Source organism: Raphanus sativus, unplaced genomic scaffold (assembly GCF_000801105.2).
Source record: "Raphanus sativus cultivar WK10039 unplaced genomic scaffold, ASM80110v3 Scaffold1992, whole genome shotgun sequence".
In the NCBI taxonomy this organism is placed as follows: domain Eukaryota; kingdom Viridiplantae; phylum Streptophyta; class Magnoliopsida; order Brassicales; family Brassicaceae; genus Raphanus; species Raphanus sativus.
The window spans coordinates 30-17982 of record NW_026617301.1 but is presented as its reverse complement, the minus strand read 5'-3'; the positions used below and the strand labels follow the sequence as shown (position 1 = coordinate 17982).

Below are 17953 nucleotides of genomic sequence, written 5' to 3'. Positions count from 1 at the left end.
TCATTGAAGATAGTTATGGCACTAACTGGGTCTATCAAATGTAAGGTTATACTATATCTTATGTTTACATATAAATATTAACTACACTAGGAAAGAATTACTCCTTAGTATGTATTTATGTGATAGTTCACAATATATCAGGTTATGTTTAATAAGATCAATTGATGTTATACAGCTAGTACCCAAAAGAACTAAATGATTAGTCCATCATAATTTCTCTAACTTTATTTTGTATGGTAACAAAGGGGAGAGTTAAGTTCAAAAAAACAAAAGGGAGAGTTTAATTCTTAGTCATTATTTAGATATACCTGTCGTAGGCCTATTTCGTTGACCCATATGCTTTGAACAAAACTTTCATTCAACTTAAGTGTGTGTGAACGCGTTAGTCAACTTCATTACAAGATCTATTTGGCTCGGGTCGGCTATTGTACTGTTTTGGTATTTTCACTAGCACAATTTGGTATATTGTTCTGCTAATCATATAATGTATTCTAAATTTCACTTAGCACAATTTGGTATTACACTCGAGGAGTTATTAACTAGAGAAAAAAAAACTTGCGCTTTTACAGATGACTGTTTTTCAAGCCCATCAGATATTCATAAATTAGAAACTAGATTTGAAAATAAAAATTGTGCTAAGTGAAATTTAGAATACATTATATTAGTAGATCAATACACTAAACTATTTTTAAACGAAACATATATATATATTCTAATATGACATTTTATAGAAATTTCAGTACACATTCAACTATAACAAATTACGAAAAGAAGCAAACGCGTACCACAATTTACTTTTTTTTGTGTGTGCACAACTTACTTTCTATTTTCAAAATTCGGAATGTTATATTTTTTGTCAGCATTTGGATGTCATATATATGTATACATATATGTATTACGAAATTGGAAAAATATTAGGCTCTATTCATATATTTAAAAAATGAATAACTAATCAAACTTGAACCTCAAAGATAAACTAGTTAATACCATTTTGCTATAACTTACGTCCGAATAACACTTTAGGCAGATGATGTATCATGGTAAAATATTGAAAAACATGCCTATAGAAGTTTCAGTTAATTAAAAGAATCGAGGAATAAGTAAATGAAAGCATAACCTTTATAATAAGGACATGGCATGTTTTTTTTTTCTGAAACTTAGGACATGGCATGTTTAGCCCTAATTAAACAAGATTGCTATTCAGATTAAAGGCAGTTTATGTTTAGTAAAAAAGTAAAAAAAAAATTACGAAAGAGAAAACAAAGAAATTACGAAAGACTTTACTAGCAGAATTAAATAAAACAGTGTTTCTGGGTCAAACATTATTCTACTCAACGGTAAATTTTGTTTTGTCGTATATAATCGGAAGCGTTGATTTCCTACAAAATCTACGATATAACGCTATTGTGCGTCTACCCGACGACTTTCTTTTTAACTCGGAACTAACACTTACACACACATATCTCACCATCACAATTTTATACACATTTGTATAACATCCCCATACATTTTTAATTTACTTTTGTAGTCTTTACAAAAACATATCATTCGTTCCCACATGCAGTATAATATATGCATGTACAACATACTTTTTGACTATGGTGCCAATAACCAAAACACATCTCCCTCTCTTTCTCTTTCCTGGAAGCTGACGAAATGCTTTTGAATTTCCCCCATGCTTTCAACAAATTCAGTATAATACTCAAAAACAGCCAGATCTTCTCACACTCATCAACAACATTTGATTTATAGCTCATAAGCATTTGATCAGCACAATCTATCTCGATTTTACCCACAATACAAACTTTTCATCAGTAATCAAAACACATCATTGGAAGATGGAAGAGCTCCATGCTGCGAGAAGATGGGATTGAACAGAGGCCCATGGACGCCTGAAGAAGATCAAATTTTGGTCTCTCTTTATCCATCAACATGGCCATAGTAACTGGCGAGCCCTCCCTAAGCAAGCTGGTATGAACAAAGTAAAATTTACTTATATATACAATATATACTCCAGTTGTTTCCTAAGAAAGCTTGTATCAACAAATATATAATTCAATTATCTTAACGGAGATGGTGACTATTAATTACAGGTCTTTTGAGATGTGGAAAAAGCTGTAGACTTAGGTGGATGAACTATTTAAAACCTGATATTAAAAGAGGCAATTTCACCCAAGAAGAGGAGGATGCTATCATTAGTTTGCACCAAATCCTTGGCAATAGGTATTACTCTACACTCCTCTACTTTTAATACATAAATTTATCTGTATATACATTATACGTTCATACAATAATCATCACAAGAAAATGTCTTGGTCCACTATATAATAAAAGTTGAATATACATGATCGAGTCTTTGAAAATTTTATATTAACGTTTTCTTTTTCTATCGTCTCTAGATGGTCAGCAATCGCAGCAAATTGCCAGGAAGAACGGATAATGAGATCAAGAACGTATGGCACACTCACTTGAAGAAGAAACTCGAAGATTATCAACCAGCTAAACCTAAGGCCAGCAACAAGAAAAAGGGTACTAAAACCAAACCTCAATCTGTACCAGCGAAATTAAACAGCACCAGAAGCGAAGCGGGGCTCGCAAATTCATCAACACCTTCTTTTGAAAGCTTGTTCTCTGCTTCACCTTCGTCGAGTGATGAGGTTTCTTCGGTGACATTCTTGAGCCACGAAGGTCATATCAACGAGGCTAAGATGGATAGTAAATCGGGAGAAATGATTACTACAATAGATCATGATTCGTTATCTTTCATTAACTTCGGAGAAGACATCGACGAGAGCTTCTGGAACGAGACGCTTTATAGCCAAGATGAAGAAAACAACGCGTCGAATCCTGAAGTGGCTGGTTTTGATGAGATGCAACAAGATTTCAGCAATTTGGCTCCGTTGGTAATGAGATGGTTTTCGACAGTGAGATGGACTTCTGGCTCGATGTATTGGCTAGAACTGGTGGGGAACAAGATCTATTATCTGGGCTTTAATGGTGCAAATTTTGTCTAGTTAGTTTATTAATTAGCGGTTGCCTTTTTGCGAAAAAAATTGTTCATTTGTTTCTCCAGGACGAGTAGTTAGTTCAGTAATAATCAATGATAAGTGATAAACTACAACGTATTTTGGTAATGAAATAATTAACCGACAAACATTGGATGACATGCCAACAAGAACGATCAATGTGTATTATTAATGTAGTATAATAATACTCGGCTTTCTAATTTGGTTTTCAAGTTCAACTATGGCGGAAAAGGAAAGTTGATAACTAGTAATTAAATTATTAGAGAAATAGCTTGATAAGAAAAACATCAAACTCTAATGAAAACAGAAAGGACCAATGAATTACTTTTAGATACATTTATTTTTCTCAATACCAGAATACATATAGGATTTATATAAAATTTTGAATTTTATATTAAATCAATATTTTTAGGTTTCAGATGGTTATTCTTTACGTAACAGGTAACACATATAAATTCAGAATCGTTATGTCTATTTCGTTAATATCCGGATTATATTTTTAAGTTTCCTCTAAAAATCTTTGATTTTCTATGTTGATTATAGTTACTATTAAAAATAGCAAAGAGTTACAAGGTAGAAAATCAAAGATTTCCTTCCAAAAAGTGACTAACACATATAAGTGACGAACTTGCACATGTAACATGAAAAGAGTGAATTTTTGAAAAGGCGAAAAAGGATTTCCTTCCAAAAATCTCTTCCACATCCAACTAGATAACAACCAAAAACATATTTATTTTTTAAAAGTATGTGATAGTTAATGTGAAACCTTGTTTAATGATAAAAAGTCTCAATCTATTATTCGAGTGGTGTCAAAAAGAAAAAAACTTCTTTTAGAAAAATAGGACTTTTTTCTGCACGAACTGAATTTCATTAGATAATCGGTTAGACCGGTTCAACACAAAGGTCCTGAGAGCTTGTTTAGCTTCATCCTCAAAATACAGAGATCCCGATGGGTAAATCTAAAAAAAAATGGGACTAGAGCTTGTTGTATAAAATACGGTGAACTAGAAGAAACTGTTATCCATGTCATATTTAAATGTTTTCCAACACTACAAGCATGATCTCTATCGACAATACCATCCAGTCTTAACACATATCTGCTATCAAGCGTTTATACGAACATGGATTATCTTTTTTGCAGGAATAATAACATTATTGAGCCAGAATTAGATAGAGATCATTATCTCTAGATAATCTGACATATTTGAAAGGTTCATAACAATAAATTGTTTTGAAGATTGACAGAAATTCCTTGGAGTTAATCAAATATGCAAATAGCAAATGCAAAACATGGTTTAACGCGAACGAGATGACAAATATATTCCACAGAAACACATAATTGAAGAATCCCAAGTCATATGCTTGGAAAATATATGTATGGTGGATGGTTCATAAACCCTCACAGCTCAGTTTACTGGTTGCAGTTGAGTTTGGAAAGGCAACATGGAGAAAACTTAACCGATGGAGATACATAACTTAAGAAGGCGAGAAATTGTTTTACATTCTGAAATGGAAGCTCTATGATGAGCAATGGAGAACATACTTCAACATTCGATATGTCAGAACTTTGAAACAGACTGTAAGAATCTAATCTCAATGATAAAGGAATCTCATGCATGGTCAAACTCTACAACAGAGCTCGAAGCTATAAAGACATTGTTGATTTATTTTCCGGATTTCAAGATATCTCATATCCTAACACCGCAAAATGGAGTCGCAGATTCTTTAGCAAGGACTGCAAAATCATTCTATAGAGAGTGGCCCTGTTCGTTTACGTGCCGGACGACCTGCGACTGAAATCATGTTTGTTTATGTGTCGCGTGACCTGCGATTTGCGACCTGCGATTAAACATGTGATCAGCGACTAAAATCATGTTCGTAACGTGCCGGCGATCAGTCGCGCAACATTGAAACGAACAACAATCTTCGACTTGCGACCATATGCGACAGCAACAATAACAACATGCGATCTGCGACTGTCACAGGTTTGCATGATAGGTAAACGAATATGGCCATTTTGTTATGTTTGTTATTCCGTTTCGGTCTGATTATCCAAACCAGCCCAATTTTGAATAATAGAATAGAAGTTTCTTGTCAAAGAAAAAAGAATAAAAAATGGGAACATAAGGATTTTCCAGTCACTATTCACTCGCGGATGGAACAATCATCCAGCTTTTATGGGACGTTTTTAGTGAGATCCAACTATTAGAAGGTCAGAAGAAGTATTTATAGAGATTTTATATTTGGGGATTGAGTGCAAGTGTTTACCGGGCACAGATAAGCGTGAGTAAGGGATGTAGTAGATTGTGATTTGTGATATTTTTCATGCAACGACTTCATATCAAGAGAAATAAGAGAGACTTACATAAGAGCATGATTATTGCATAGATCCTTAGCAAAAGTCCTTAATACACATATATGTATATATATGTATATGTATATATTATATATGCGTATATAATTGTGTTAAGGATTTTACGGAAACCGAAACCGAAAGTTTCTTAATTAAGGAACTTTTGGTTTCGGTTTCCGTAAAATCCTTAGCAAACAATTATATACGCATATATAATATATACATATACATATATATACATATATGTGTATTAAGGACTTTTGCTAAGGATCTATGCAATAATCATGCTCTAAAAGAATATATTCTGAGTTATCTTTACGCTAAAAACACACAATATTATTTTGACACACTTTACCTTGACAGCTGTTTTATTTAGGACGAAAATGATCTTTTTTTGTGTAAGGAGAAGAATGTTTGTTTTTAAAAAGTAACCGTGAGAAAAGCTTAGTTCGTTTGTGGTTACAATTAATTATATTGTAAAATAAAAGAGTAGGTTTATGGGTTTACGTGAGTGGTTTGTGGTCGTTGGATCAATTTGAAGACAGAAGATCTAACAGGTAGAAAAACATGTTTTGTCATGTGTAGTTAATGGGTTTCGAAAATTGAGAAAGTAGGCGAAGAATTTTAAGTTTTTTTTTTGAAATTTGTGGATGATGGTATATAACTAGAAAATTTCTGTTTCTGATAATTTTATGTTTTAAATATTTGTTGATGTGAATAACTTGTTTCTTTTCAACTTCTGTTTTTACTTTCCACAATACATTCATCCATGAAATATCCATATATATATATATATTCAGGAGACACCATCCACGACACTCTAGCCACAATGAACTCATACACAAGAAATATATCTATATACCCCATCCACAAATCACCATCCATGAATCTTATAGATGATAGGAAAGTTTTCAGATATCTTTGAATCAGCACACATTCACTCATGCATGGTTCATAAGATCACAAAGTCCAAGACATTATGCTTGAGATTCCACTTGATTGTACAAAAACTTCAAACTCAAACAACCAATTGCATAGCTTCTTTATAAGAATGTTATGTCCATAAGTATCTTGTCCATAACTATCTCGTCCACAAGAAATCAATATACAAGTATCTTATCCATGACTATCTCGTCCACAAGAAACACAAAAAGCTAATTGCATAGCTTCTTTACAAAAGTGTTATGTCTACAAGTATCTTGTCCATAACTATCTCGTCCACAAGAAATTAATACACAACAATTGTGTCCATAATTATCTCATCCACAAGTAAGACACTGTGGTCTTTTCTGTTCTCTGCAAAATTTTAAACAAAAAGCAAGAGAGTTGAGGTTTGGATAGAGAAGATAAACTAGACTTAGGTAGTTGCTTTGATATCAGAATCTAACCTTCAATATCAGTGGTTGTTTGTGAAACTAAGCAGAAGAAAAGAACAGGTGGCGGAATAAACACACAAAAATTGTTTGGAACAAGAAATAGAGAAAGGAAGACAGGGATTGAGGAGCAATTCCTCTAATCTTCCTTGTCGAAGTGTCTAGATCGAGAAGATATCAAAACGGAGAAAGGGATTAGGTTTTGTCTCGTTCATGAGATTTGCACGATTTAGAGATTTAGAAAAAGGTTTTAGCACATTCTATTTTTTTTCCAATTTCTGGATCAAAAGAAAGAAACCAAAAAAAGAAACAGAGAAAGGGATTAGGGTTCTTCGAGAATGGGAGAGACATTTTAAAATTTGGAAATTATAATCTATTGTCATAAAAGAATGTACAGAAAAGGAGTTGGTCTCGTTGGTTTCAAGAAAAGAAAATTAATTTAAAAAAAGAGAAATATATTATTTACTGGTTCAATTTCTAATTGGTTTTCTAGTTAGAGAATGTAGTCAAACTCACTTATATACTAGTTAAAAGGTTTATTGGTCAATTTAGCATGAGAAAGCGTCTTCAATATCCAATATGTCTGTTAATGTAATTGGAAACTTGAATTGTGTCTTTGAGAGTAAAATTCTCGAGAAATAATCATGTAAACAATTATGTACAAAATACTAACTATGTTTCATAATAAAAGTTACGAAAAAGTTTTTTTCATAAAAATAGTTTTTGTATTTTTATAAATTTTATATTATTTAATGATAATAAATTGTAAATTTCTTGAAATAATTAATTTTATTGTATTGCTATTATTTTAACTTTATTAAAAATTAATAACTACAGAAATGATGCATTTATGATACAAATTAATGTATCTTTAATATATTTGAACAAATAAAAATTATTTTTTTGAAAAAAATTAATTAATTTTTGGAACCTAAAAAGCCAACATAGAAAAAATAATCAGGTTTCTAAGTTAACAAGACTAAATTGTTTATAGATTGGTTTATAAATTAGCTCAATAATTTTTAATAATTTATGTGTTTTTGTTAGAGAACTGAAAATGTGTTCTTCAGAAAGAAAAAGAAAAGAAGAGAAAAGATGAAACAGAGATAAAAAATTGTGATCGAAACTATAATTTTGAATTATCTAAGTTTCAAAAAAAGCTATAGTTTTGAATTTTACAAATCGTTTTTAAATTATAAGTAATCAAATGAATTATCCAATCCAACGGGACGTTATGCACGAACTAACGGAATGGTTAACACCGTCTGTATGTCATTGCAGTCTACCACTCTCCAGAATCGTTCACGCTATTTTAAGCATTTAAAAGTCTGACTGGTATAACTGCAGCGGTTGCGGTTACGGTTGCGGAAGTTTACGGGTGCAAATGACTACGGTTTTAAGTATTTTTCAGAGTTTTGTGCGACTGGTACAACGGTTAGAAATTGTTGTGTTTACGGGACTTTTATGACTGGTAAATTACCAAACACAAAAACTGTTAAATAATAAATTAATAATATTTACAATTTTATATAATTATAAAATTATTTAAAAATCATAATATTATATTAAATATAAAAATTAAATTTATGAAATCATATTATTAAATTTTTAAAAATTATAGAAAATATTTTGGTTTTATTTTTTATAATATAAATTAAAATATAATATGTATACATTTTACAATTTATTTATTTATTTTTTAAAGAAAAAAAAATTATCTTCCCGCAACCGTAAACGCTAGCTGGAAGCAGTTTTTGATTTTAAGAGATTCGAAGCGCTTTGAAACGATTGTTTCGAAACACCAACAACTATTACATACCGCAAAAGCTGCGTTTGCGGGTGGTAGCGGGGAAACCAGTCATGCCTAATAAAATCCGAACAAACGGAACTGTTAACGCTGTCTGTATTCACCGTTACTTTTTTTTTCCCTTTCAGAAACTACAAGAAGTATCTGGAAACATGTACATCTCATTCTCAGCCAAATAAAAACCAAACAAAATAATCGGCTTCATCACCATCATCATCATTCGCCATTTTGAAGTTCAAGCAATTAAGCAGTCTCTTGATCAGTTTCGTGTGTTTCCTTGGGAGCTAGTAGACTTACATATACGGTTAGAAAACGCAACATGGCTACTGCATCAGGTTTGTATCACTTTCTCATCTCTTTAGGAACTTAAAAAAGCTGGGGACAATGTGTTCATGGCTAGGTTTAGACAAAAGAGGTTGAGCAAGAAACTGTTTTTTTTTTCTGTTTTTTCTTGTTAGTGTTGTTTTCAATCTGATGTCTCTTCTTGGTATTCTTTCATGGCACCTGAGTGTATTTTTTATAGACAGAAATGATTTTGGTACATATTTGAATCAGTAGATATTTGAGTAAAAAAGAAATGGATGTCTGTTGCAGTTGGGTTTAAGTCAAGAGAAGAGCACCGTAAGAAGCAAGAATTGGAGGAAGCGCGTAAAGCAGGGCTTGCTCCAGCAGAGATCGATGAGGAAGGAAAAGAGATTAACCCTCACATTCCTCAATACATGTCTTCTGCTCCTTGGTACCTCAATGCAGACAAGCCTGTAAAAGTCTTATGTTCCCTAATAACTGTCCTCTCACACCATTTTCTTGATTGGCTGTTGACTTGAATGCTAACAATTTTCTTGTTTTGGTTCCCTTAGAGCTTGAAACATCAAAGGAAATGGAAAGTTGATCCAAACTATACAAAGTCGTGGTACGATAGAGGAGCCAAAACGTTCAAGGCAGATAAGTATAGGAAAGGAGCTTGTGAGAAGTAAGTAAGCCTACAAGAGAACTCTTTTTCTTTTCTCTGTTTTGAGTTTTATCACTGATCGGTTAAGTGTTTCAGCTGTGGGGCTATGACGCATAAGACAAAGTTGTGCACGGAGAGGCCAAGAAAGATGGGAGCGAAGTGGACTAACAAGAACATAGCTCCTGATGAAAAGATCGAGACGTTCGACCTTGATTACGATGGGAAAAGGGATAGATGGAACGGTTACGATACTGCCAAATATTCGGAAGTGATCAAGAGGTATGAGGCTAGAGATGAAGCGAGAAGGAACTTTTTAAAAGAGCAGCAGTTGAAGAAGCTGGATAAGAAACGTGACAACAAGATTGATGAAGAAGAGTGTAGTGATGAAGAAGAGGAGGCTCTGAAACATGATGAAGCCAAAGCTGATGAGAGCAAGCAAATGGATTTTGCTAAGGTAGAGAAACGTGTTCGTACTACTGGTGGTGGCAGCACAGGAACTGTTAGGTATGGTTTCAATATGTTCAACTAGATCTGGACCTGCACGATTTGTTTTATATACTGATATTTTAAAGTCACAACTTTGATGGTTAATTTAAGCCTGATATATTATTAAGTATATTTTTAGTAATAAATGAATAATAACTGATTTTTAGTTAGTGTCTATTTTTAAAAAAATCACATATAAATCAAAGTTGTCTGTTTTAATATATAATAAGATGTTCGTTAGTTGTTCTTGGCAATGTTTGATTGATATGTTCTTTCCTCAGGAACTTGCGTATACGTGAAGACACTGCAAAGTATCTTTTGAATCTTGATGTCAATTCTGCTTATTATGATCCCAAGACGAGGTCTATGCGTGAAGATCCTCTTCCAAATACTGATCCAAACGAGAAGTTCTATGCGGTAAGTGCTTGTAGAGAGTATAACTTTGAAGTTACTTACATTGATGATCCTTATTAATAGAATCTGAAAATGCTTTCAGGGAGACAATCAATACAGAATGAGTGGAGAAGCTCTAGAGTTCAAGAAGCTTAATATTCACGCGTTGCAATTATCCGAGAAAGGCCAGGAAGAGGTCAACATGCAAGCTGCTCCTTCTCAAGCAGAGCTGCTTTTCAAGAAATACAAAGATGCGAAAGAGAAACTGAAGAAACAGATCCAAGAAACAATCATGGAGAAGTATGGAAATGCTGCTGCGTCTGTGGAAGACATCCCAAAGGAGCTTTTATTTGGACAAAGCGAGAGAGATGTCGAATATGACCGATGTGGAAGAGTTATTAAAGGAATGGTATAATATTATTAGAGTTATTTTTGTTCATACATGTTTTTGTATCATTCTCTTTTTCTGCTTTTTTATTGTGTTTTTTTTTTCTTACAGGAACTGTCGGTACCTAAGAGCAAATATGAAGAAGATGTTTACATAAACAACCACACAAGCGTATGGGGGTCGTGGTGGAAGGATCACCAGTGGGGTTACAGATGCTGTCAGCAAACGGTTAAGAACAGCTATTGCACTGGTGTTGCGGGGATAGAGGCGGCTGAGGAAGCTGCAGGTCTAATGAGAAGCAATATCGAAAGACATGCTACAGCTTCTAATGGTTTAGAACAGGATCTTATATTATTTCTCTTCTTAATTTTTTTTTTCTGTGTACATAATATAGTAATTATTTATGAATGTGACTTGCAGATAGGTCCGGTCTAGTAGAGGAGAAAAGATTTGTGACTTGGGGAAGTGATACACCAGAAGATGTTGTTCTTGACCGTGAAAAACTTGATGAAGCTTTAAAGAAGGTATCAAAACTTGGTCCATTTCTAAGTCTAGTTAGCAATATTCATGTTGCTAATGTCATTGGTTTGCACACAGGAGGATGAGAGGAAGAGAGAGGAGAAAGATGAAAGGAAACGTAAATACAATGTCCAATGGAATGATCAGGTATGAATATATGTCGTAGTCAGATGATAATAAAGATGTATATATATATATCTTGATTGAGTTTTTTTTTTCTTTTTTGATGAAACGTGTGTGTTTATAAATTCCAGGTTACACCTGAGGAGATGGAAGCTTACCGAATGAAAAGAATGCATGAGGATGATCCCATGAAGAATCTTTTGCACTAGAGTGGCTTTGTTAACACAATCTTGTTTCTTACTTTTGTGTTTGCAATATTAATTAGATACCTATTGGTGCATTTATGTTATCGATTGTATTGCACTTATTAACACGGAACAAAAGATAATGAGTGCGAGAAAACCTCTCTGACTGTTGTAATGTTTCACAGATCAACTTGTCTGAAGGAACCATTTCCTCAAAATGAATCAGAGTTGTGTTGCGACTCTTTCCTGGTACGTTATCATCATAAATCAAAGGCAGCCACGGTTCTCTTTGTTAAGGTTGATGGGCTTCACACTTAAAGCCAATTGGTTTTAAGTGTGAAGCCCATCTAGCTTAACATGGTATCAGAGCCCGATCCATACAGTCCAACCCGATCCACATCGATCTGGTCCAAAGTTGGCCCATCGATCTTTGCCCGAGCATTCCGAGATTGAAGCTCAGAGAGCCATCATCTCGAGGGGGCGTATTAGACACATAGTTGTCCCACATCGGGTATTGGAAGGGATCCTTAGCAATATATAAGATAGATGGATCACTCCTCTTATCACCAATTGGTTTTAAGTGTGAAGCCCATCTAGCTTAACACTCTTGTCTTCTGTCACTGAAGATGAAACTTCCACCAGTATAGAACCGAAACCCAGTGAGTGATTCCCATATCCACCGCTAAAGAATAGTATTATGACAAACAAAAAAACAGAAACAAATCAGTTAATAATATGGACACGCTGCCGATTGTAGTTTGGGCTGGCTTGCTCTAAATAAGATTGTAATTATTATATATAGACATCGACTTTGATTTACAATGTTATCTGATTACAAAGTTGCAATGAAGTGGAGAGACTAAGAAAATTTCTTTTAACGCACCAAAGGAATTTCTGGTCATGTTGATTGATTTTAAGGTTTACTTAGCAAGGATCAATGTCTATATGTCACGACAATCCAAATTATAATGACCTATTAAGTATATGTTGCATCGTACAAATTACAAACTGCTACATTTCTATGATGTTATTTCTTTTAGCGTGGAGCACAAATTTTCACTTAAATCAAACTGTAAGTACGATCTTCTATTTCTATTTCAATATGTTAAACGGTAGGTTACAAACTTACAATTGGCAATGGTATTATGTTACTTTGATGTTGCAAAAAAAAACTCATAAATTGAATTGGTCTAATCTCTTACAGTTAAAGTAAAACTTCTTTCTCACAACATTAACAACCGTTGATTAAAATGGCTATTTTAAGGTTGTTATATCATTTAAATGAAAAAGAACAGAGAAACGTGGTAAGAGAGAAGGGAAGAGCGCCAAAGTCTGAGGCTAATTGTATGGTAGCTTCAAACATTCCTAAAATGGCGACAATGCCTCAAAATCCATATCACGTTTCTCATATCATTATTTGAGACTCAAATTGCTCAAATATATTTTGATGCGTGGATACATTTTGATAGGTCTAAAGAGAATTGGATGAGAGTTGAAACGGATCAAACTGAGAAAGGAAGCAACGACAGATGCATCTATGAAGACAGGTGAATTACACCTCTTGATACTTCTTGAGTTTATCCGACGTTCTTCTCTCGGGTTTCTCAGATGGAATGGCAGATCCTGCTAGTTATGTCTATCAGGAACGTGACATCGACCAAGTTTGTTTTTCTTCTTTTTAATTTGTTCTCTTATAATCCTCAAAACATACACGAAGTATTATCTTTTGGAGATCAAACTATCACGCAATTATCATTTTCTTTACTTTCTTGCATAAAATTTTGGGAAAAAAAACAAGATTGTGTGTATTTTTTTTGTGTGTAGACCTAACATGAAGTATTCATATTCGTGTAGGCACTTATCATTTTGAAAAAGGGAACACAGTTACTCAAGTACAGTCGGAAAGGAAAACCTAAGTTTCGTGCATTCAGGCTTTCTCCGGTATTCTACTTCAAACAAATAAAATACATGCAATCTTTTTCTACTGGACTATGCTAAACTGTAACAATGTTGATGATAGGATGAAAAAGCGTTGATTTGGTTTTCGCATGGAGAAGAAAAAGGTTTAAAGTTATCAGAAGTTTCTCGAGTCGTCCCAGGGCAAAGAACTGTGCGTTTCAACCTAATTATCGTATAAAGCAATGTCATTTGTGGATTCTAACAACTTCTTATGAACAGGCTGTTTTCAAGAGATTTTTACGTCCAGAGAAAGATCACTTATCATTTTCACTTCTATATAACAACAAAGAAAGGTCACTTGATTTGGTTAGTAAAAGATATCGATCACTTCATGTCTCTTCAACTTAGATTATAACACTGAAACTAAAATTAGTAAACCAATTTTATTTTGGTCAGATTTGTAAAGACAAAGCTGAGACAGAGGTTTGGTTTGCTGCCCTTAAGTATATAATTGAAAGAAGTCGTAATAGACGTGCAAGAAGTGAGATCCCTGAGGTATATATGTTCTTTTAATTTTCTCCTTTTTTATATAGTCGTAGACTAATGTTTTCCCTCAAATTCTGACCGAACCTATTTGAAGTTCTAAGCCATTACTTCCTTTTTCTATGTTCTGGACATGTTTATACTTACAATTAAAGTTTCATATGAATTAATTCTTTTGTTTCTTCAGATACATGACAGTGAGTACTTCTCCACTGGTCGCCAATCAATAGACATTGTCTCAAACAATGTTCCAAGAGGTAGAACATCAATCGATCTAGGATATGAACGTGGAAACATGTTAAGACCAAGTACGGATGGTTTTCGGATTAGTGTCTCGAGCACACCAAGTTGTTCAAGTGGAGGTTCTGGTCCGGATGATATAGAATCATTAGGTGACGTTTACGTATGGGGTGAAGTTTGGAGCGAAGGGATACTACCAGATGGGACTGTTAGCAAAGAAACGGTGAAAACAGATGTGTTAACTCCAAGACCCTTGGAATCAAACGTTGTTCTTGATGTTCACCAGATTGTTTGCGGTGTAAGGCACGTCGCGCTTGTGACGAGACAAGGAGAAGTGTTTACTTGGGGAGAAGAAGCTGGAGGTAGGCTTGGACATGGTATTCAAGTCGACATTAGTCGTCCCAAACTCGTAGAGTTTCTTGCTTTAACCAACATAGACTTTGTTGCTTGTGGAGAGTATCACACTTGTGTTGTATCCACCTCTGGGGACTTGTTTTCATGGGGAGATGGAATACACAATGTGGGTCTTTTAGGGCATGGTAGTGATATTAGCCATTGGATACCAAAAAGAGTCTCTGGTCCATTAGAAGGTCTTCAGGTACTATCTGTTGCTTGTGGCACATGGCATTCAGCTTTAGCAACTGCAAATGGGAAGCTATTCACTTTTGGTGATGGTGCTTTTGGTGTTTTGGGACATGGAAACAGAGAAAGCGTTTCCAACCCTAAGGAAGTACAATCTTTAAACGGTTTGAAAACCGTGAAAGTTGCTTGTAGCGTTTGGCATACCGCGGCGATTGTTGAGGTTATGGGTCAGACCGGTACGAGTATGTCATCTAGGAAGCTGTTTACTTGGGGTGATGGTGATAAAAACAGATTAGGGCATGGGAACAAAGAGACTTACTTGCTACCCACGTGTGTCTCTTCACTTATTGATTACAACTTTCATCAAATTGCTTGTGGGCATACATTCACCGTCGCACTCACAACCTCAGGACATGTTTTCACAATGGGTGGGAGTTCACATGGTCAGCTCGGTAACACAATATCTGATGGTAAAGTACCTTGCTTGGTGCAAGACCGATTGGTCGGAGAATTTGTGGAAGAAATAGCCTGTGGGGATCATCATGTTGCAGTTTTGACATCTAGAAGTGAAGTTTTTACGTGGGGAAAAGGTGCTAATGGAAGATTAGGACATGGTGATACGGAAGATAGAAGAACACCAACATTAGTTGAAGCCTTGAAAGACAGACATGTGAAGAGCTTATCTTGCGGCTCAAACTTCACATCTAGTATATGTATACACAAGTGGGTCTCCGGAGCAGATCAGTCAATCTGCTCCGGATGTCGTCAAGCATTTGGATTCACACGTAAGAGACATAACTGCTACAACTGTGGCTTAGTCCATTGTCATGCTTGTAGTTCAAAGAAAGCTCTGAAAGCAGCACTGGCTCCAACTCCAGGGAAACCTCATCGCGTATGCGATGCTTGTTACAACAAACTTAAAGCAGCCGAAACTGGTTATACCACTAATGCAAACAGGAACAATGCTGCAACGCCCGGACGGTCGTCAATAGATGGTTCGGTAAGAATAGATAGAGAAACAGCAAGGTCATCTAAAGTTCTCTTGTCCGGAAATACTAAATCAGTCAAGACATCAAGGCATGGATTTAGACCAAACTCTTCTAATGTCCGTGACTCGCAAGTTCCATCTCTCCAACAACTAAAGGACATTGCATTCCCCAGTCTACTAAACCTATTGCTCCTGCTGCTGTTCCGCCGCGTCTACTAGTCGGACCAATGTCATCGCCTCCAGCTACAAGATCCTCATCGCCTTTACATGGAAGATCTTCATCGCCATACGCAAGAAGATCTAGCCCTCCACGCACTTCTGGATTTTCAAGAAGCGTTATTGATAGTTTGAAGAAGACTAATGAAGTTATGAACCAAGAAATGACGAAGCTGCAGAGTCAGGTTATATTTATTCTTGTCCTTTGGTTTTAAGAGTGACCAATAGTATAATAATGAATCTAACTCACTATTTCCTCAACTTTTAGGTTAAGAACTTGAAAGAGAAGTGCAATAATCAAAGAACAGAGGTCCATAAATTTCAAGAAGCAGCTAAAGAAGCTTTTGAATTAGCTGCAAAACAATCTTCTAAGCATAAAGCAGCTACAGAAGCCCTAAAATCTGTTGCAGAACAGGTTTGCTCCAATTTTTCAATGCTCAAGATTTTTTTTATATTTTTGGGAACACACCATATAATATTTTTCTATAATTAGTTAAAAGGATTAAAGGATAAACTACCACCTGAAGTATCAGAGAGTGAGGCTTTCGAGTCCATTAACTCTCAAGCTGAAGCTTATCTAAATACAAACGAATTATCTGGAACATCTATACTCACAACTTCGATACTTGATCAACAAGAAACATCTCCTTCCGGAAACACACAAGATCAAAAGGTTGATGAACAAGTATCATCGAACTCAAGTGTATCCGAAACGTCAAATTCATCAAAAGCCAGTACCAACAGAATCTTCATCATCATCAACATCATCAAGAGGTGGAAAGGAAAGTAAAGAACAGTTTGAACCTGGCGTTTATGTGACTTTTGTTGTAGACATTAATGGCAACAAGATTTTCCGACGAGTTAGATTCAGGTAACATACATGAATACGATTGTTTTATGTATGGAGTTATTAACCATGTCTGATAAGTATGTTTGTTTGTAGTAAAAAGAGATTTGATGAGCATCAAGCAGAAGAGTGGTGGACTAAAAAACAAAGATAGGTTGCTAAGTGGTATAGTCCAAATTCATCATCTCATCACCAAACCAACGGCTTCCGATTCACCTATTGCTCCTCCACCGCCATCGGAACCACCATTGGATCCGTCAGTTCCTGAGAAGAGCAAGGACGAAAGAACCAGAAGTCCCTGAGAGAGCAATGAGGAAGAACCAGATTCTGAAATCTAACCATGTATAAGTTATGATTGTTATTCTTAAGAATCTGACGTGTTTTCTTAAAAGGCCTGAAAAATGTTGATACATATTGTATTGCGTTATTCAAATATATGAGTAGTTTTGGAATATATTATATATATGATGATATATAATGAGTGATTTTGATGTTCCTAAAATATAATAAGGTGCATTGTTATATAGTTTTTATTGTATTTGATAAATATATTTTTATAATTAATGTTTATTTTATAAAAATTAGAAACAATCATGTTGTGTAAACATTGTAGAAATCTCTTTACATTCATTTTGGTTCTCTTTTCATTTTTCATTTTTATCTTTTTATATATATATTATCAAGATCTTCAATTATGTTTATAAAAACATAACTATATAATAATTTGTAATTGTTGAGACTATTTAATGATTTTTAATTGAGAATATTTTTTTACTCGAGAAATATATGTTCAAATGTTACATACTGAAAAAATATTATTAGTTTGGATAATAATACAATAGACATGAATTATTTTTGTTGAAAACGTTTTTTTTTACCTTTTGAATATTTTTATCATAACTAATTCATGTTTTAATTATATAATTACATAAAAATAAATAAATATTATTTTAAAGGTAACATCGTATTTAGCCAGTCTAACTTTTAACGTGAGAGGTTAGAATGCAAACAATCATTTTTCAAATAACAGTATAGA

The 17953-nt window shown here is 34.4% G+C and overlaps 1 protein-coding gene and 2 pseudogenes across 1 annotated transcript; all 3 read left to right on the top strand.

The window, feature by feature from the left end:
• The first annotated feature begins 1846 nt into the window (after positions 1–1846).
• LOC130505070 (transcription factor MYB15-like) lies at positions 1847–3226 on the top strand (annotated as a pseudogene).
• Positions 3227–8719: 5493 nt separating this feature from the next.
• Positions 8720–11782, top strand: LOC130505071 (pre-mRNA-splicing factor SLU7-like). The gene is made up of 10 exons (XM_056999678.1): positions 8720–8894; positions 9154–9317; positions 9417–9529; positions 9605–10012; positions 10276–10411; positions 10491–10796; positions 10887–11106; positions 11196–11299; positions 11373–11441; positions 11549–11782. The coding sequence occupies exons 1-10, from the start codon at positions 8879–8881 to the stop codon at positions 11624–11626; spliced, it is 1614 nt and encodes a 537-aa protein (XP_056855658.1). The 5' UTR covers positions 8720–8878; the 3' UTR covers positions 11627–11782.
• Positions 11783–13215: 1433 nt separating this feature from the next.
• LOC130505072 (PH, RCC1 and FYVE domains-containing protein 1-like) lies at positions 13216–17255 on the top strand (annotated as a pseudogene).
• Positions 17256–17953: the final 698 nt, after the last annotated feature.